The sequence below is a fragment of the Centropristis striata genome, chromosome 1 (assembly GCF_030273125.1).
Source record: "Centropristis striata isolate RG_2023a ecotype Rhode Island chromosome 1, C.striata_1.0, whole genome shotgun sequence".
Taxonomy (NCBI): domain Eukaryota; kingdom Metazoa; phylum Chordata; class Actinopteri; order Perciformes; family Serranidae; genus Centropristis; species Centropristis striata.
Genome location: NC_081517.1, coordinates 8,711,791 through 8,732,909, shown reverse-complemented (window position 1 = coordinate 8,732,909; position 21,119 = coordinate 8,711,791). Strand labels below are relative to the sequence as shown.

General features: G+C 38.1%; 3 protein-coding genes and 1 long non-coding RNA gene across 5 annotated transcripts in view; 2 read left to right on the top strand and 2 right to left on the bottom strand.

Moving 5' to 3' along the window:
- LOC131968572 (zinc finger protein Aiolos-like) overlaps window positions 1–21,119 on the top strand; it is a 63,738-nt gene that overhangs the window by 7,061 nt on the left and 35,558 nt on the right. The window contains exon 3 of the mRNA XM_059329513.1: window positions 17,986–18,090. Within this exon, the coding sequence (XP_059185496.1) occupies window positions 18,074–18,090 (17 nt within the window). The 5' untranslated portion in view covers window positions 17,986–18,073. The remainder of the gene's footprint in view (window positions 1–17,985; window positions 18,091–21,119) is intronic.
- Window positions 1,200–6,065, bottom strand: ccr7 (chemokine (C-C motif) receptor 7). The gene is made up of 3 exons (XM_059329557.1): window positions 5,760–6,065; window positions 4,509–4,558; window positions 1,200–2,988 (listed from the first exon to the last, which is right to left on the bottom strand). The coding sequence occupies exons 1-3, from the start codon at window positions 5,773–5,775 to the stop codon at window positions 1,921–1,923; spliced, it is 1,134 nt and encodes a 377-aa protein (XP_059185540.1). The 5' UTR covers window positions 5,776–6,065; the 3' UTR covers window positions 1,200–1,920.
- On the top strand, window positions 2,754–5,442 carry LOC131968621 (uncharacterized). Its single transcript, XR_009394047.1, has 2 exons — window positions 2,754–2,848; window positions 5,073–5,442. It is a non-coding gene; the product is annotated as an uncharacterized LOC131968621 (long non-coding RNA).
- Window positions 7,520–17,161, bottom strand: LOC131968585 (SWI/SNF-related matrix-associated actin-dependent regulator of chromatin subfamily E member 1-like). Of its 2 annotated transcripts, XM_059329545.1 has the most exons (11): window positions 17,031–17,154; window positions 16,159–16,209; window positions 15,149–15,192; window positions 14,735–14,839; window positions 13,822–13,902; window positions 13,360–13,491; window positions 12,963–13,134; window positions 10,203–10,375; window positions 9,595–9,696; window positions 8,808–9,066; window positions 7,520–8,721 (listed from the first exon to the last, which is right to left on the bottom strand). In XM_059329545.1, exons 2-11 carry the CDS (start codon window positions 16,163–16,165, stop codon window positions 8,516–8,518), a joined length of 1,281 nt encoding a protein of 426 aa, XP_059185528.1. In that variant the 5' UTR covers window positions 16,166–16,209; window positions 17,031–17,154; the 3' UTR covers window positions 7,520–8,515. The 2 variants fall into 2 exon arrangements, with proteins under 2 accessions (XP_059185528.1, XP_059185520.1); XM_059329537.1 differs by having other exon boundaries at window positions 8,699–9,066; window positions 14,741–14,839; window positions 17,031–17,161.

The following is a 21,119-nucleotide window of genomic DNA, read 5'->3' as shown; positions in this document are numbered from 1 at the left end:
GGGGATCATGATCACATCATACTGTGTCTCCCTCTCCATGCTTCACCCAAGGAGTGGTGCTCAGTGAGTCAACCAGGTGGCTGCTGGTTACCATGACTACACTAGTGTTTTCCTACAGCAGCCAAAACATTTCTTTTAAGTAGACAAAAATCTGCTCGTATTTTTATTTTCAGATCATTCACAACATTTTTAACTTGTTATAAGTTATGTCTTAGTTTAGCGAAGCTTTACCGTTGTGAATAATAATGATAGTGCACATTGAAATGCAGCTGGCTTATGAGTAATAATTTCATTTTAGGATATGGCTGCATACATGTGGAGCATCCTAATTTACTTTAACATAGCTTTTTGTGTACCTGCTAAGACCTGCTTTAATAATAAAATTAATAATGATAATAAAATTATTATTATTATTATTATTAATAATAATAATAATAATAATAATAATAATAAATAATAACAATAATACAGTTTTAACTCTACATTGATAATGTAGACAAGGAGCACACCAATAAAAATAAAGTACAGTTGATACATTTATTATATATTACTGCAACTAAGTATAGTTAATGAAAAGAAAAATGAATCTTACCTTATTTTCTTTTGATCGAGATTCTGTAGTTGAACTGTCTTTTACTCTCGAACTGTTCACTGTTACACTTTGACGTTTCATGTGGTGCATGCTTTTATTAGTGAAATCCCAACCCCTTTCCCTGTGAGCCTATCAGCAGTGAGGATCACTAATCCCTGCGGCTCTAACTGATTATGTCATCTCAGCAGTGTAAAGTTTATGGCTGGAAGGGTGTGTTTTTTCACACAGAGCTGTGACTTAAACTGTCCTAAAAGTCTATTAAAAAAGGTAGCAATTGTCATTTTTTAGAATGATAAGATATTAACTTGGTCGGTGCATTTATCTGTAACTGTTACTTTCTTGTCAAGATGTATTTAAAAATCCTGCACTTAGCTAAAATCCAGACTACAATATAACAGTTTAATAACAGTAAATGATCAGACTTTACCACGACTACACAGGCACCCCACAGCTGCAGAGAGTGGCATACTGGTAAAGTTTCACATTTGTATTTTAAATGAAGAAACAAACTCATGTGAGATCAGTAACTAAAACACAATAATTCGTCATAATTCCTCTGTTAATTATCCACATAAATGATGTTAATGAAACACTTGAAAGTCTTGTTTCAGTCATTGTTCATGTTATTTATTTATCTTACATTTTACAGAAAAGAGACTGTGGTTTGTTCACTTAGTTTAATGTACATGGTTTGGTGCTGTTGAGATTTTCTTTTTTCATGAAATTTGGAGTTAGCGATTCTGGAGAAAGACTGTTGATATATTGAGCTCAACAGCAAATTAAGCACAACCCTCTCATCAGTGCTTCTTCACAACGTTAGCATGTACCACATTTAAAATCCCTCTCCCTTTCTCTTTATACATCCATGCTTCACCTGTCCTGTGCACAACCACATATGAAATAGTATTGTGTGGCTCGATTCAAGCCACTTTATTTGTTTCCCATTTATATGGCCAGGACAGTGTATGAACATCGGATTTCTTTTTTTTCAGCACACGCACAGAAGTGGATCATGAAGAGAAATTTGCAAAAATTGTATTGGATGAGAATCGCTGACTCCACCTTTAGCAACAGGAATTTCTTGAAATGCGGAACACAGTAGCTTATACAAAAAATTAACTAGAAGCCTCATCTCGTCTTAAATAATGAGAATAATCACTTACAAAGAGATAAAAACAACAAAAAACCACACAACATTGAAATTTATATGAGAACCTCTGCTATGTACATGTCATTTTTTTTAAATCTTATTTAAGATTTTAATTGTAATATACAGTCTACTGTGTGGTCTGCAGGTATGAACAGGTGGTTGTCCATGCTAAACAGCTTTAAGGAGAGAATGTGGTGGTGGTCTCAGTGTCAGTAGCCGCTGAGCTCCTCCTCCTGCCGCAGGTATACTTGAAGAACCTCTCCTGGCTCATGCAACCCAACTCCTTCAGGAGCTTCAGGAGGTCATTGCGAAATTTCACACCGATGAATGCATAGACGAAGGGGTTGAGGCAGCACCTCAGGAAGGCGAGGCACTGGGTGACGTCGGTGGCATAGAGGAGTCTGTTCTCGTAGTTGCAGTCTTCGGTTCCCCCTTGTGCTGCTACGAGCGTGTTCAAAAATAAGACCAGGTTGTAAGGCACCTGGCACACCACGAAGACGGCCACCACAGCCAGAATCACCTTGATGGCCTTATTCCGCTCAAAGCCACGGGCCTGATAAAGGGTATGGACAATGCTGCTGTAACAGACGCTCATGATCAGGAGCGGGAGGGCAAAAGCCAAAACAATCTGGCTCGTCTGGATGCTGACACGAAGCTGGTCAGAACTGCTGGTGAAAGGGGTACAGGTGTGGTTATTGATTGTGGTGTACTTCATTTCTGGAATGGAGAAGATCAGTGCCAATGCCCAGATTGCAACTGATGACACTTTGCTGAGAAACACCGCTTGGGAGCGGTAGCGGTGAGCAGATACAGCCTTGGCGATGACAAAGTAGCGTTCCACACTGATGAAAGTGAGAATGAACATGCTGCTGTAGAAGCTGACCTTGTAAATTGTATGCATGAATTTGCAAACTACAACGCCCATGACCCATTCAGTCATGGAGTTGGCTGCCCAAAAGGGGAGTGAAAGAGCAAAGAGCATGTCTGCAAAGGACAGGTTGAGCAGGTAAACATCTGTCATGGTCTTGAGACGCTTGAAGTAGAAGAAGGTGAGGATGACCAGTAGGTTTCCTGCCAGCCCCAGGAAACAGATGATGGAGTAGAAGGTAGGCATGAACCAGAGGCGGAACTGGCGGTTGGATTCTTTGACACAGAGCTCAGGAAAATTGTCATAATCCGGACTTGTGCTATAGTCGTATTGGTAGTCCATGCTGGTTGTATTATCTTCAGTTTGAGATAAGCAACACTGTAATCAAAGACAGAGTATATGATCAAATTAGAGCAGGTCACAAGAAAATTCAAATCAAGTATTGCATGTGTAAATCGGAAAACAATAAGATGCCTTACTACCCACTCCCCAACCCCTGACATGCTTTAGTTTTTCAGTACACCTTTTCAACCACTTCCTGAGAGGAAATGGTGCTTGTTAGTTACCTGCTGTTTCCACCTCTAAGTTGAGGCAAATTGTAACAAACAGGTCTTCATTAACTTAATTTAACTTTTTCCTCTGACCTGTAGTGCTTTTTACTAGTCTAGATTGTTATGGTGTGAGTTGCAGAGAGTTGGAGATGTAGTCCTCAGAGATGTCTGCCTTCTCTTGAATTTAATGACAATAAAAAGTTGAAAAACTTAACAGCATGTTAAGTCTCTTAATGTCTTTTTTTTTTTTTTTTTTAAATAAATGTTACCCACTTACTCAAGCAAATCCTCACACCTTGTTGTGAGCAGTTTGATGAAGGAACCACTCTCTTTCTAGGAGAGCTCCTCCATGAAACTGCTCATATAAGCTCTGTGGAGTACCTTAAGTTAAGGTCATGACTTCTGGAAAGAGACACTGCTGTTGAGTTTTTCAAATGTTTTTATTGGCATGACAAGTGAAGTGTCATCTAGTTTCATTATATTCGAGAAAAGGCAGACATTTCTACGGCAGGTATCTCAAATATATCCGGACTAATATATTTTATCCCTGGGTCCTCGGGTACGGTATTTTCATTTCCAGTCTATGTGTGAACATGAGCCTGGTATGACAATAAAGAATCCTTGAATCCCTGAATATGGGATATCGATTTTAGAGGGGAGAAATTCATCAATAACTGATATCTCTTCCGATATAGCAAGTTTTTTGGTTGAAAAAATAGCCCCCTTTTATGTGGATTGTGCACCAATTATGCACCAATATTACTCTGCAAACTCAGAAGGCTACTTTCTTAAACAAATTGCTTTATTAAATAATATTTAATTATTTATTTATATATTATTATACATTGTATATACAATGTATTGCGTTGACAACCAATTCTAGAAATGATAAACGGCTAAATATCAATACTGTATGTTCAGTGTCAGTCAATTGCTGACAATTTAAATAAAGAATAAATAAATAAATAAATACAAAAAATAGTTAACAGCATTTTTAAAATCACCCAAAGCATTTTATTCTGCATTATATATTGAGTAAAATATGTTTTCATATCACAGCATATGAGGCAACATATAGACCAATGCCGATACCAACCCATACCAACGTGCATAAATGCTGTTATGCCTTTGTTAGGCAAATATCAGCCAAAAGTATCGGTCAACTGATCTGTAGGGCTCTAATCTCCAACACTGGGCAACTCTCACCAAAAGCAGTCTAGATTGCTCAATAGCACTTAAGGTAAAAGGAAAAATATGTATTTTAAATTTTGGAATGAACTGCCCCTTTAACATCTTATAACGTAATGCAACTTTAATAAGTATACTGTACTGCACTTTCTGTCTTACCTTAAAATGCATGAACCATATCAGCACAGCTGGCAGAAGGTTTGAGATACCTGGCAGACAAGGAGAGAGATTTAGAATACCACATATTGTAATAGTATATCTCACAGTATCTTTAATAAGCATAGTGTTATGCAGACATTCATTGTGTGTGATGTTAAAGAGCCTTAGAATGGTCAGTTAAAGGGGTAATACAATCCCATAACGGTACTGATGCAACAAAAGATGAAAAAAATGTTCTCCCTAATTAAATTTTGAAATGCTGCATCCTGCACTTATCATTTCATCAGCTGCTACCTACACGGTAAATGTCAACATCTTTTTATCTTTATGAACCCAGTTACAAGTCAGACTTTCTGTTATACATGTGTAGTCCTCAAGCCCAAACTGAAATAATCGAATGAAATTATTATTTTCTTGACTTGACTTTACTAGACATGATACAGCTGTTTTCACACCTTGAGTAGTACTCCAAATGAATAGTAAAGCGTCCTTTATGTGGAGAATTGATGGTTCCCCCTTAAAATACTAGTCTTCTGGTAATGTTGTGTTTAAATGTGTTCACAGGTTACTGGTGGCCTTGCTGTACTTATTTTTAAAAATAAGAGTCTTCCTGTGCAACCAGTGGTAATGTGGGTTTTTTTCTAGTCCCTTGTTGTTATAAAAGATTTTAGTGTGATTCAGTAACCATAATGGGTCTTGTCATTTATTGTGATTTGTTTTTACTCTACAATACAGACTGCACCACTGTCAGATAACTTGATGAGCCAGATTTACCAGATTTAACTCCTATATGTTTAAATGTATTATTCATTTCAGTTATAAGAATAATAATCATCATCAAGTATTATAGTGTAGCAATGACAGTGGTTGCCAGATTTAGGCTAGTCCAAAAATAATGTTTGCTGATAAATTACATTAAAAGTACAGTTCTGTGTTGTCGCTTTGTGTGCAGTCAATCAGTCTACTAATAAAAAGTAACTATTATGCAGGTTAAAACAGTTAGAGCACTGACACCTCTTTCAATTGTTTTACACATTGCCATGTTAAATAGAGTTGACTGAACAGACCACGTACTATTATTGCTGTTATTGCTCAAAACATTTATAAACGTGATATTTGTCTTATCTTGCATTCATTCACTATAATATATACACAATATACAATATATATATATATATATATATATATATATATATATAACATATAAATGAATAAAATAAAATATGTTAGTAAGTCTGATAAGGTACTTACATTTGTCACAAGACATGCTGACTGAAAGTAGTATGCTGCAGGTGAAGCCACGAGACACAGATGAGTTGAATGTCTGTTTGATGGTGGTTTCCCTTCGCTAAAATGAAAAACTGCTTCACTGAAAGGTTTTTTTTTCTCCTCAGCCCTCAAGTATCATGTGACAAAACCACAGACTCCAACTAAAATATGAACTTAAAAACATATTTTTTATAATTTTGTCAATTATTTATACTCCTAAGATGTCAGTTATTTGTATTATATTTACTATTTATTTAAATATGTAGATCAGTGCTGTCCATTAGAATAATATGCTGTCTGACCACTGTGTCTGGTTTGAAAAAAATATAACCGCTTCCTGGAATTCATAGCTTTAACTTTTCTGTGTTTTTTTTATTGACAAAGCTACAAATATGCTAAATTACAAAATATTGAACATTTTTGTGAGGATTGATAGGTTTGAGCATTTTTCAGTTATTTAAATTGAGCAGCAAGAACTCATTTTCTATGAAAGAAACTATGGAGGTGTATTCACAGTAAATGAATTGTATGCAAATGAGCTGTCAGGGGAAACTCATTGTTTTCTGTTAGAAAATGATGCAGATAGTTTAAAACCACAATCTGTGTATCACTGACCTATGATATCACTTTAGTTGGTAAATTTTACTTCTGCTTTTTACCTTCTGTCTCGCTATTGTACTCACATTCACTCTCATTCCTTTGAACTCAAGGGAAGTTCCAGGATTTCATCAGTAATAAATACAGCATTTAAAATTGGCTTGAGCAGGCCTCCTCCAAGGTTTGGGATGGGACCAATCACAGACTAAATATTCTGACTGCAATATGTGAATTAGAATACATTTTGATAAAGCTGGAAAAAGTCCTGCAGGACTGCTGAGTGCCCTAGGTGCTGTCCTGACATGACATTGTCTCTGAATTGTAGTTTCTTTCCCGTAAACATCCCACATACTCCATATCAAACTGTTACATCAAGTACAGTATTTAGTCAAATGTAATGGCAGTGAGACAGCTTTGTTTTTCTTAAAAAGGTAATTTTGTTAATGCTGTGAGCTGATTTTCTTGTTGTATCACTGTACATAGTGTGCAGTATTACGGAGACAGTCTTGTTTTGCTGGACAACAATCGATGCTTTGCAAAACCTTTCGCCCAATAACTCACAAGATGTGCACAGGCTTCTGCACACCTGTGTCGCTGCGGTTGTGGTTTCTAGCTTTCACTGCTAACCGCATGGTACAAAACACGCCAGGTTGCTCTGCAGGGGGACATCTTTCACATTTAAACTACAGCACTATGAAATCTGATTAACACACCATCCTGTGACAGGCTGAAATCATAGATAAGATCACACACAAATCTTAAATCTCCTGTCAGGTTGAAATTTATCACAAGCACAACTGAACTGCCAGGAAGATTTCTAGTTCTGTAATGAAAACAGGAAATCAGAGCAATTCCCTCTGATCTTACCCACTTCCCTTACCTATCCTTTGCAAATAGCTATATGCAAGTACATAGTCAGTTACTATCTGAGACAAGCCTCTGCATGCCTACACACAGCATACTTGTCTGTGATCATTTAGGCAGCAAAAATGCATTATACTCTTAAAAACACTATTATACAAAATTGTGCAGGTATTAATACATACTTTATCGTTTAACTAAATACAAAAGTACATTTAAAGTTAAAATAGCCTAAAAATACTTGAAAACAACTGAAGAGGGAACTTGTACAGGGTAAAAAAGTTTATTGGTATAAATATGCAAAAGGAAATTCATTCATTTAAGACTGCATGTTTATGACTGTTCTTCAAGCTGTTTCACGACATGAAAAACCATGTTTAAGCAAACCTCGTTACACTGTGTACACAATTACGGTACATTTAAAAGTTTTCTGCTGAAAATTGCAATAGTGACCATAACACAAATGTTCTAAGCGTACTGCTTTTGATTTGATTGACAGCTAGCAAACTTGAGAACACTGGTAGTTGAGCATTGTACAGCATTGATGATCATGTGATATACTTATGGATGGTACAACCAATACACAAGTATAATAAAAAAGCTGATAATAAATAACAAAAATAACTACTACTAAAGACTACAAACTCCTGAGACAATACTGTCACTGTAATACTGATACAGAGAGTAAACAAATATTCTCCTGCCGAGGAGATTGTCACGCAGCTCCACTCTTCACAAGTAGGCCAAGTTATTTTTTTTAAATTGCAACATGCAAAAATAACAATAAAAGCAACAAGGACACTACAATACAAAGAACAAAGTTAAATATAACACTGAACAATGTTTGTTTCATGTGACAGCTGTTTTTATATAGCCAGTCTTAATCTGCAATGATCTGGGGTCGGCCAGACATAGTGCGAGAGATATGTATCAATATGTGCTGAAGAGGGCTTGTATGGGTTCTTCCAAATGGCTGTGGAGGAAATATAGTGCTTTCACATGAGCTTTTGTGGTGCATTTAGCAGCCATAGCAGGACAATTGTTTTGTCGGCTCCAAGTGCTTATGTTTTTATATTCATTTGTATTCAGCGCGTGTCTGTGAGACTTATTGTTTTCAAACTCAACTAAAACATCTTTGCCTCAGGCTTGTTAACACTGAGCCCATCTGAACGTTCTTCATATGCTTTGACAAACTTGAGATGATACTGTGCAATATATGTTATCAGAGGCCAGCAGACGTTACGTTAGCCTTACAGTTCACAGACAGCCAGGTGTTGGTCTCAGTTGGCTGCTCTCGCCCTGCTGGACCCCTCTGATGGCTCACTAGTCGGGGCGTCTTCTGTCGGAGCAGAGGTGGTCTCTGAGCCTGTGTTACTGTCGCTGGTTCCCTCCTCCATGGCTCCTTCTGGGACGCTCTCCTTATCCTCTGATGCCCCTTCCTCACTGCCTGGATGAGCCTCGAGCTCCTCTGAGGCTTTCGGCTTCCCTGAGTCGGATGTTAAAAAAAACCATGAAGCTGTGCAAGAGAGACAGATGGCACCAAAGCCGTTAATAAAGGCCAGTGTGGCTCACCTGGTGTTGTGGTGCTGGACTCTGCATCCTCGCCCTCTTTGTTGCTACTTTCACTCAGAGAATTTGGCTGGGTCTTGGTGCCATGTGTTGCGCAAATGTGTTTTTCTTCTTCTGCTAAGACACAGGTTGGGGCCTCCCTTGCACCTCTGTCTCCTGCATCTTTCTCACGTTCTGCCAAACGTTTGCGGGCTGCCTCCTCTGCTGCAGAAATCTCTGCAGAAATCTTCTCCATGTCCACTTCCACCTTCATGCAGCACAGCTGTAAAGTACAGTAACAGGATTTAATGTAGAAATGGTGAAAACAATCGCTGCACTCTTGAAAAATGTGTGCTCGTTTTCCCTTTACAAAGTTTAGTATTGGATGAACATGTGTGTGCAGGTTGGACCCAAAGTAACAACTTACATAATGTAACTACTTTCTGTTCATAACAACAAGGTTTCAATACATGTTCCGTCTTGAAAAAGCCACTCTCGGGCAATGAATGGATGCTGTAAGAAGCTCTGTGAAGGATAAATGGCGCCACCTGTTGTGTACAGTGGACAGTGCCTTTAACTGCACATTACTGCATCTCATTCCAAAACAAAAGTTATTATGAGGGCTACAAATTGTAAACGATGATAGTTCTGTCAATGCCAGAGCATATGGACACAGTTAGCAGCAGCTGGTGGCTGTAAGACAAACAGAGACTGGCACATAACCAGAGCTGCACACTGTACAGTTAAACATGCAAAATGAAGCTTGCGTGCGAGTAAGTGCTGACCAAGCTCAGTGTAAAAGACGCCGTACCCTTTTAAGCTCATTTGTGAACGACTCTGTGGCTTCGATGAATTTTCTTTTCTTGTCCTGGTGGCGGTCTTCAATCTGAAGCAACTCTGCCTCCAACTTTCTCTGTGACACAAGACACACCAGCAACACAGTTATTATAGTATTAACCAATAAAAAACAAGGCTGTCTGCTAAATGCCACCATTATGTGTAGAGGTCAATTTATTCTTCAATTTAGGGGGACCAAATTATGGAATACCTTTTCCCATCTGGCAAAGGACTCCATCTCTGTAAAATGCTTCAAAAGATGTCTAAAAGCTCATTTAACTGCTGTTTTAAAATTCTAATTCACACACAAATACACTTTTTTAACATGTTCATTTTTGTTTTTGTTATTGTCATTATAACTTGTTGATGTTATACATGTTTTTTTTCTATTATCAGTTTATTTCTTTCTAATAACTATGAAATTTTAGGTGGAGGCTTTAAATAAGCCCATCTGGGTTTTCTGCCTCCCCTGCACTTTACATTATATGTTATCTTTGTCATTTTAAGTAATTCTAACTGTGCAAATAAGTAAAACCTATAAACCTATAAAACGTATATGTGAAGATTAGAACTTGATCATACCTGGTGTACCATCAAAGACTGGACTTGGCGTTTGAGAACCTGCATGCGAGCAGTGGTAACAACTGACCGCACATCTGGGACGACGCTCTCACTGAGGATCTCACTGATCAGACGGTGGTTGCGTTGGAATCGAGCTGCAGCTGAGTGCTTTATAGAAAACCCGTCATCATAATCTGAAGACATAAAAAACATCTTAGTTCATGATTGTCTTTATTGAAAATGAGATGCAAGTACATAGTCAGTTACTAACTGACACAAGTCTCTGCATGCCTACACACAGCATACTTGTCTGTTATCATTTAGGCAGCAAAAATGCATTATACTGTTAAAAACACTATTATACAAAATTGTGCAGGTATTAATACATACTTTATCGTTTAACTAAATACAAAAGTACATTTAAAGTTAAAATAGCCTAAAAAATGCTTGTGAAAACAACTGAAGAGGGAACTTGTACAGGGTAAAAAAGTTTATTGGTATAAATATGCAAAAGGAAATTCATTCATTTAAGACTGCATGTTTATGACTGATTGTTATATATAGTTATCAAAAGACAAAGAGTACAGATGTTACTCAGTCATATACAAGTAGGAGAGGCTTTAGCACACATGATACAAAACAGAATGATGCAAATACTGCTGTATCAAGACACCATAAACATGAGGAGGATATTGCTCAATATTTATACAGAGTTCAAGATAAATATAGGACATTATGTCAAAATACATCCTTAAGCAAAGCAAACCCGTTATTGTTAGGTGAATGGAACAAGCAGTTAATTATAACCCCATGTAAGTGGACAGTTTCAAGATGTATTCTGCAATTTTCATCCGTCCACAAATGTTCATCTTTGTCTTAAATGTATACTCTATTTCCATAATAATATAGGTGAAAAAAGGTAAAGCCATTTAAGACAATAATCATCCCTAGTTACTTTTTCGACATTGCAGTGATAAAGAATTAAGTCCAGATGGCTTCAAATATGATTTTTTTGACAAATGTATTTGGAATAAAAAATAAAACTACTGTACTTTTAGAAGGATCTTTGACAGGGATTACAACTTCATATCTTGATGGATTTTTGTTCATTTTGGTGAATTAATATTTGACAATCTCCTACCAATCTCCTTTGTTCAGGGTTCATTAGGACATAGGGAGAGAACCGTGTCTGTATACAGCTAACCTCAAGTCAGTTAAGAGGTTTCAATAGAATTCAAGACCAAATCCAGGAGAGTTTTGTATGCAAAATGTCCTATTTTAGCAGGACGAAAATACTAATTGGCACAAGTTCTGTAAATGGCAGCATTGGAAAGTAATTCACCAACAGTATTGTGATGTGGAAATACTTGGAGTTTGTTTAGTAGACTCAAGTGCAATGTAATACCTAATAATTATAATAACAATAACGTTCTAAAGAATCTAAAATATCATAAAACTATTATTTACTGATATTTGATTGCATTTTGGACATTTAAAGAAGGGAGCAAATAAATCAATCTCATCCATCATATTGGATTTGAAAATCAGTTTACCTGTACTTTTTTTTTTTTACAAGGTACCGTAACTACATTAAACAGTAGAGTTTTTAGAAAATGCGTGTTTCATTTCTCAATCTTCATATTTATTTACCAAGTGGTTCGCCTTTTATATTTCCATTTGCTCACTGTTCAACACTATCATATACGAGGCGCGCCTTAGTTTGGCTTTGTTGTGGCAAAACTTGGCTAAACCTCTGTGTGATACAACACAAGCTCTCTGTAACTGAACTTGTCACTGCTGTGCACCCATGCATGCAGCTTTGAAATGAATCTCATCTACCATGATGAGAGTTTCAAAGGTGGTCATGAAGTGGGTCTAACACCACAACAGGAAATGGTAGAATTCAGTCTCATTATGCACTTTTTCTGCATGGCTGGGTTTCTGTGTGGAGTGTGTCTGTTCTTCACTTGTTAGTATGGGGTTTTTTTATGCCTCTGGTTAGATCAATTGACTCTACTGCTGAAAATGACCACCATACACTTTCTAGATTTTTTTTGTGTGTCTAATAGGTCCGTTATCACTGAGCAGTTTCAATACAGAAGGAGGAGAAACTGGTATATGGCAGCAGCTTACAGTAGAAGTTCTTTAAGGCTGTATTTATTAAAAAAGCACAATCTCTAAGTATGTAGCCACCCAGAGAGCTAAATCTTATTTAATCATTGACGTACGTGCAGTCTGTTGAGAACATAACCCACTGGGATACTAGCTATTTTTTATAGTCTGGGGTGTTTCTAAATAGCAATCGGTTTTATCTGTAGTTTTCCTGTACATCATTATCTCCAACTGTAACAAAGCCAGACCCCAGACAGGCATCATTTCCTAGAGGTGGGTGTAACTCAAATGTCTTCTGGCTCCTAACATGGGTGTGCGTCAGTCTTTAAAACAACAGAGAAAAGAATGTAAATTTTGCAATTATTTCTAAACCAACACCAAGAATACCTACAAAATGTAAACTGTTGTTCAAAACAAATACAAACTGTAAAAGCACAAATGTCATTTCAAAGGTACCAAGAGATTCTACCAGACTAACTGAATTTCCCCTTGGGGATGAATAAAGTAATTTTGATTTGATTTGATTTGATTACCAAAAATGTGGATGGTTGTAGCAGTGTAGGAGGAGTGGGGAAACTGGCAACTCTGTGTGGTCGTGCTACAGTAATTACAGCTCTGTCACAGTGCTCTAAACGTTGGGAGAGAAAGCATTTAGCTGAGTGGCCTTACCATCTGGATCCTCTGCTGGCTGGATGCTCATGTAAGGCTCGCCCTTGTCCAGTCTGGACTGCCTCTGGCGGCTCTCCTCTTCCAGAGCTGCCTCGGCCCGGCTTTTTGCATTGACGTAGGCAAGGTAGGCTGGTGAGTTATGATAGGCCTTCATGCTCTCATTATACTCAATCTACGGTGGAAAAGATGACAGGAATGACGAGGAAACAGAGATGGCAAGCAGACACAACTTGGACCCTCATTTGTATCAACTCCGACAGGATATGAAAAGAGGTTTAGTCAGGACTCTTAGAAAGGAAGGAATGAAGACAGGAGGGACACCCACAATTGTTGGAGACACATCTACTTGTCACCCATCAGAAAAAAAACCATAAACACCCCTTGTAAAACAACCAACCTTCTCTGCTTCGTAGTCATTCAAATAATCCTGTTTCTCCTCATCAGTGAGGTCCCTCCACATGCCACCGATTATCTTCCCAATTTCCCATAGCTTCAGATCAGGATTGGAGGCTTTTACTTGATCCCAAACCTGGTGATGAGAACCAGACATGGGTGTGGGGTTGGGTTGGGTTGGAGGGGCTATAAGTTGTTATCTCTTTGAAGAGAGGTCACAAACCAGAGGAGGCCGTGTGCTTTAAACTCCATCTCCAAGTTAATAAATCCCACTATGTGATGTGGACAGTCGTAGCTAACACCTTGCATTATTTGGCTTCACACCTACCTTGATTAAACAACCATCAATATCATTGTATGTTTTACTTACTCTGAGGTCAAAGAATATCTGAAAAGCAAAGCATCCCTGTCTTCCAACAGAGCACACGATGATGCAAAAAGCAGCAAGAACACACTGAGAACTTACCTTACGGCTATATCTCATGTATGGCATCAATGGCTTATCGGGTGGCTTGGGTGGCTTTGGGATATTTATTCCAGATGAATTCTGGTGAAGAAAGAAGAAAATCACATTAAGGCAACAATTTAACACTTATCTTATGAAACTACGTGCAGGTGAATGGTCATGTTATAAACTACCAAAAAATGGCACTTAGAATTAAATACAAGGTGCTTAGAATTAAATACAAGGTGCAAAGTAATTTATTTTCACTTGTATTAACCTGATTTAATTAATGACCATTTGAGGCCATACACAAGTCAGGAACCCAACAGAGTGCTATGGAACAGCACTGACTGTGAAAAAAAAAATACAAAAATCTCACTTAAGCTGAGATTTGCCCGTAATGCCATTATCAGAGCCAGCCAACCACAGCTTGCATGCAGCGACTAAATTACTGCTCAGCAGCCAGAGCCATGCAGCGAGTCTCTAATACCATGGCAACACTGATGGCATGGGTTACTTTACATGGCTGTCAGAAATGCAGCCTTTGAAAGGCAGGTGGTATTTGAATACACACAGATGGACTCTTAGCCAGCCTGCACCGTGAAGGAGACAGCAGAGGGAGTTTGGAGTGATATGCATTTAAGATTCTCAGTAATATAATGAGTAAGGCTTTTCATACTGGCTACTTTGCTGCATCTGCTCTTTGAACAGTGGAAGTGCACGCATATATCTAATCTCATTTGCTCAGAATAAAGCAAAGGTCGATCTTGTGAAAAGCTTCAATGCTCGCAGGGTTTCTGCAGTGTCTTACTAAGTAAGCTGACTGTTCAGTGTTGTGTGAAACTTGAAGTGAACTGTTACAGATTTAGATTCTCCACCTGGGTCTGTCTGACCTTTTTTGGTCACCTTGTTTTCTGTATGTTAATATTCATACCGTTACCCGACTGTTGCTGCTTTGGCTCCCTCCCAGTCTGTAGTTGTTGTAGGCCAGATGGCTGTATGGGTTGTACCCAACAAACCCGGTAGTGTTGGGCATTTGCTGATGGAAATAAATGAGAGAAATATGAATGAGAAATGACATAAAAGAAAAAGGGGGGTAATTAAAGAAACTCATGAAAGAAGCTGGAAAAATGCAAAATAAAGAAACTTCATGCTGAGGCGATAAAGAAATAACCTGGTGTGTCAGCACATTTGCCTGTGCCAACAGGATTCATGGAATCAACAAAAAAGTTGATCTCTTTCAAAAATATATAAAGCATGTACTGAATTAAATTTTCAACAGCAGTGTCATCTTAACTTGAGGATACATAAATAATATTTATTGCTACTCTTAGTTAGAAATACTTACTGTTGTAGGGGCAGGGGGAGGGGGAGGGGCATAGGATGGTCTCTCTGTTGTGAAAGAAAAGGTCCAAATGAAACATCAGCATCTGTCCACTGAAACAGCAGATTATTTACGATTCTCCTATTTAAATCTAACTAACCCACACTATTTTCCAGGGATTACCTCTAAAAATACTACCACCACTAACAGATTAGATCTAAATAAATTCTGTAAATCATTAATACACCTTTCATATTAAAATGTTATGGCTGTATCACTTAACATGGATTCATGAAAAGGAAAAAGATATATTTGAATATGCATATTAATATAACCTACAAGAAGCTTCATATCGTCACCCTGTTAAAATAATGGCCTAACTCATTTTTTCAAGTTTTGATGGATACATTTATTGATCATTTCACTCAAAAAGGATGTAACAAAGGATGGCTATTGGCATAGTAATAACACTGTGTGTAAATTATGTAACTTAAGAGAATTAAAATGTGCCTGAGGCAATTTTTTGAACATGCCTATGTGACTTAAGCAAGATATGGTAACACTTTATTTTGAAGGTGTCTACATAAGAGTCACACAATCCTGCCAGAAACATGACAAGTATCATGAGCATTAATGTTACTTCAAAGTGTCATTAATGTTCATGACACATCCCATGTCATGTTTATGACACGCTCATGTCACTCTTATGTAGACACCTTCAAAATAAAGTGTTACCATAACTTGCTTAAATCACAAAGGCATGTTTAAAAAATTGCCTAAGTCACATTTTATTTTGACTTAGGCATAATAAATCTGCTTAAGTCACACACTTGACATAGGCCATTGTCTTAAAGGGGTATAATCACATGATCTGATCAACTGAGGCTGTAGGCGATTTTACCATAGGTGGCAAGTGTCATCAGAAGATGATTTAGGCAAAAAAAAAAAAAAACAATTTTGACAAAAAATGACTTAGGCGATTATTTTAACAGTGTGACGATATCATAATTAGCTAAACACTCTCAGGTGCTTACTTGACATCTCTGCAGTGAGGAGTAGATATCAGTTTATTCCGGTCATTGGCTCTGTAATAAACACATTTTAGAACAGAATGGCATTTTATCCCGTTGTGATGAGATGTATTGTGTAGCCAGGGTGGTTCTAAGATAGCACAAAACAAAGAGATGCCGATGATGATGATGATACTGGTAACATGCAGCTTAATGTAACTATGAACACTGACAGACTGGAAAGATTCTTGGATAATCAATTAAAGGGAATGGCATAGCGTGAAAAGCGTTGCACTTTAGTTTAGGTCGTATGAATTGTCAATGAAGTTATGACGACTTAGATATGTAAGACGGTGAATTAGCAGTGGTAGTTAGGGCTGACTGGTTTCTACCGTACATCTGACGGCTAGCGCTAGCTACATCCCTGCCCTAACCAATGAACGTGCAGCAACTTAGCTATAGCTACAGCTAGCAAGCTATAATATTAGCATGTGCTCGTGCGAGCTAGTAGCTAGTGATGTAGCTAGCCAGCTAATGTATTTTTTGTTTCTCCTTAGCTTTGTTAGAGCTGACACCTGCAATACATGCAGCGGTTCCGTTAGTTTACGCTCGTGTCTTGAACTGTAATTATAATGTCATAACAGTGACTCGTTCTTAATTAATATGTTGTTAGCTTGGTTTCTTAACGCTAGCTAGTCTTAACAACCAGCTGAGTGTCGGTTAGCTGGTTACGTTGCTAAGCTACCTAACGTGACATGAAAAGGAAAACGACATCTCTGAGATATATGAGCATGCAACGTCAAGTCAGACCAACACATCGAGAGATATATACATTCCCAAGGATCTTGATTATGACAAGCAAGCATGTCTACTAAAGTGATGGCCACAAAACTCACCCTAAAACCTTTAGTCCCCACCACAGTTGTGGCTTTGACAGGGAAGGCTAACCCACCTAGCTGAGAGAGACAGTCCCCACAATAAACCAATGAAACGGGGTCCACTCGTAAGATTCCTGCAGAATCTTCCAGAATTGCACCCCCACCCTCTCCTCATTACAGCTGTGCTTTGCCTCGATGCTGATGCTCATCGCCCTCAGCTGTCACTTGCTGATAAAACATCTTTCGTCTCAAGAATAGTCAGATAAAAAGAGAAGGTAACATCACAATGCAGCTACATAGGATTTCACATTTTAACAACTTGGCTTCATATTTCAGGTGCAGATGTGCATCATCATAGGACTTGTCAGAAACATCATGTAGCATGTTAACTTGATTTATAGAGAAGCAAAAAGCTGATCTAAATTGTTATCTTTACTGCAAAATATATCACTTTATGTCAGAAATGTGACAGATACCAAACGTTTTAATCATTTTATGTACAAGGTTTTAATCTATGGATTTTATATTTAAGTATTTACTTATTATGTGACATAATGGGGCTATAATTATGTCACCATACCGTAAGTTGCATTAAGGAGGCTTTACAGGCCACTAAGCAATCAAGGTTACCCTATTCACTGCTCCCTTGTTGTTAGAACTGAAATACTTTGCATTCTTGTTCACATTGTTTGAGAGCCGCCCAGTTCTGTAGTGTGTAATAGTGTGTTCCCTAAAGATAACAATCCAAAGCCTGTAGGATTTAGCCTACATCTCTGTCCATTCAACCTGAATAGTACTTGTTTTGGATTTGTTAATTGATTGTGTTCATTGTGACCCCATTTCTTTCTGTTTACACTGCACACTTGAGAGCTTATTTTATTCCTGCTTGACCTGCACCCTGTATAATATGCATGTAGACACTGTTGTGATCTCATATGCAGGTGTGGTTCTTCATGTTCTTTTCATTCACCAGGCAACGGCCAGAAAGCTGCACTGATGGGATGGAGAGCAGATTCCACACAAGGCACGGACAGGACGTTGTTTAGCATTGGACACCTGTGATGGAGTACATCTGGAGGTAGGATGGAGGTCACATGCCTCCTGTCAGCTACTGTGCAGGTTTAACACAGACACTCACGCAGGGCCTCCCAGGCACAGCTGTGGGATTGTGGATGCCCAGGGGCAGAACAGGGCCCGTGACATTTTGAATCAATCAGAGGAAAACCCGTAAAGCTGTTCTTGCTTCAGACCCAGTTCCTAAGCCTGTAGAGCTCCCCAAAATAGACTCAGGCAGTGGAACTAAGCAGACTTGAAAGTTTACTCTGGTGGTGGATGGTGGGGGTATTTTTAGAAGCTGCTGCAGTCACATTATTATGATGCATCATTCCATAGATATTCCTTGGACAAATGCCTTGAGTATTATCATGAGCCTGTTTGTCACACGAGCAAACGGTACATTGTCTATCTGACTTGGTTGGTTTCATAAATTCCTAACGTCCACTGTGAATGTTACATTTTCTCCCCCTGGCCCGTAGGCAACATTTCTGCAATTTTTCTATTTGATGAAAGAAACAAATAGACTGATAATCTTTGAAATATTATGGTAACAAGATAACATCTTCTGAAGTACATCCCTGAACACAGCTAATTATGTAGCACCTGCAGCACTTGATCCAAAGGTCTGTTTCCTGTTTTTTTTTTTTTTTTTAACTTAAGATACACAATCTTTGTTGAGTTTTCAATTGAATGTAAAAAAAAACGTTTTAGACAGCATCCCAACATTTTTGGAAACAGGGTTGTAATTACATTATTTCTACCATAATTACTGAATTTTTAGGCAGATTATACCAATATTTGAGAGTTTCAAAATCTAATAACAATATATCCTTCTATATTTTTTAACAAAACCCAACATTTTAATGTAATTTTGCTATTTAATATATTTTGTGACCAAAAGGATTATCAGAAAATGTTACAGGTGAAAAATAAATCTTATCAAACACATAACCAAAACAACAGATATAAAGTGTGTTTTAAACACTAAGCTTTGATGACCAAATATGTTGTACTTAAGATTAAAAGACACTGTATGGCACTGTAAACATTACATTTCTTCAAAGTCACGTGTGATGTGGGGAACCTTCTAATATAAGTGAATGGATATTTGATGACAAGAATAGTCTGTTACTAATGACTAGTTCAACTTTATGCACTAGTTAATTCTAAAGATTATTTTTTTGGCATTTTACTGCTTTTTTAGATAGTGACAGATAGAAAGGGGGAGACAGAGGGGAGGCATGCAGCAAAGGGGCCTCAGGCCGGATTCGAATCCGGGTCCACTGCAGCAAGGACACGGCCTTAATGGTACGCGCTCTACCAGTGTGAGCCACCAGGACGCCAAACTAGTTAATTCTAAATATGTCTGTACTTTTTGTATTTAATCTATGTGATGTAGTGTATACGGAAGCCCTGACAGGCTAGTGAGAAAAGACAATCTGGTGATCCATTGTGTAAGTCTGATTTGAATGTAATGTTTGATGAAACTCTAGAACAGGGCCACAGGTGTGTGCCACTGGAAGCCTTGCCAGGCTACCCAAATGAGTGAACAGAATCGCAATTCTTGGACTCAGACAATCTCCAGAGTTTCAGCTATAGAATTTTTAACCGCCACTGCTAAGATCAGGATCATTAATGTTTTCTGCTCTCGTGTAAAGCCGAAATACACAGACACAGCACAACCAGAACCTGCAGCAGAAAGCTTCCATAGTCAAAAGTGCTCACCGGTGCATGTCCGTGCTGTGCACAGAGGAGAGTGGAAGAGAGACAGATGAAATGAAGATAACGAAGTCGTTTTCAACAGATCGTAGAACGCTTTAAGTGTTTCCAGTGAATTTTTGTGATTTCAAGACTGTCCTCCCCTTAAACCAGCAGCTTAATACAACCCATATTTACGTTTGAGATTGTCCTCCCCCAAAATATGACGGCATGTGTTGTTGATACAACACCTTATTGAGACCCTTGTTTACATTTGGAGTTATTTGCGCCCTCTAGCAGCAGTAGTAATCATGAATGACACAAAAGCGAGTGTAAAGCACAAAAGTTGTACTTCAGGTGGGCAGGGGGGGAGGTGGATGGGTTGGACAAACCCAGGACTTTCACCCAGGAGGACGGCGTTCATGTCCCATGTGAAAACAAAAGTAAACGATGTGTTTCAAACACCACTTAACTTCTGTGCATCACGCTTTTACGGAACTGCGTCACTTCCAGTAATCACGTCATCCTTGTAACTTCTTCTGGCATTTATGTCCATTTATTTACTTCTTTACTTCTAACTATCTTTTATAACGCCTAACCAGGAAAGTTTCTTTGCCCTAACCTTAGAGACATGGTTTGGTAGCCTAAACAAAACTGCAGCCTTTTCTTTTTTTAACAACAGCGAACCTTACATTTATGTGTATGACATGCTCTATTTTTAGAAACACTTCTTGGGTTGTAATTGAGGGCATGAAGAAACTAGGGGCTCTACACCAGCGATACGCTCATATGGGTCATTTTGGGTGGTATTGACAGACGACCTATTCTGTTCTTTAGGTTGGAGATCTTGTTGGTCCTTCCAGTGTCATGTAGCACCAGTACGTATTATGTAGAGTAAGATGCGCTGCACTCAATAAATAACCATTTTAGTGCCACATTGCTTATCAGCAACTGGTCACATGGCAATTTGGCTCATTTGCTCTGATGAATTCGTCACATAGTTAACACACCAGTTATAATATTGTTGTATGGAACTCAACTCCCTCCTCCTCCTAATTTAAGAATGATACATGGGATGTATTACTTAAACTAGTGATAACTTTGAGAACAGATTATGGAATAAAGACTTTACATAGCCCTGGTTGTAGTTGTTAATTAGCCATGAACAACAGATTTTTCACTAGCTAGCTAGCAAGCTAACATCAGTATAGATAGATAGATAGATAGATAGATAGATAGATAGATAGATAGATAGATAGATAGATAGATAGATAGACAGATAGATAGATAGATAGATAGATAGATAGATAGATAGATAGATAGATATGAACTTTATTAATCCCTTGGGAAGGT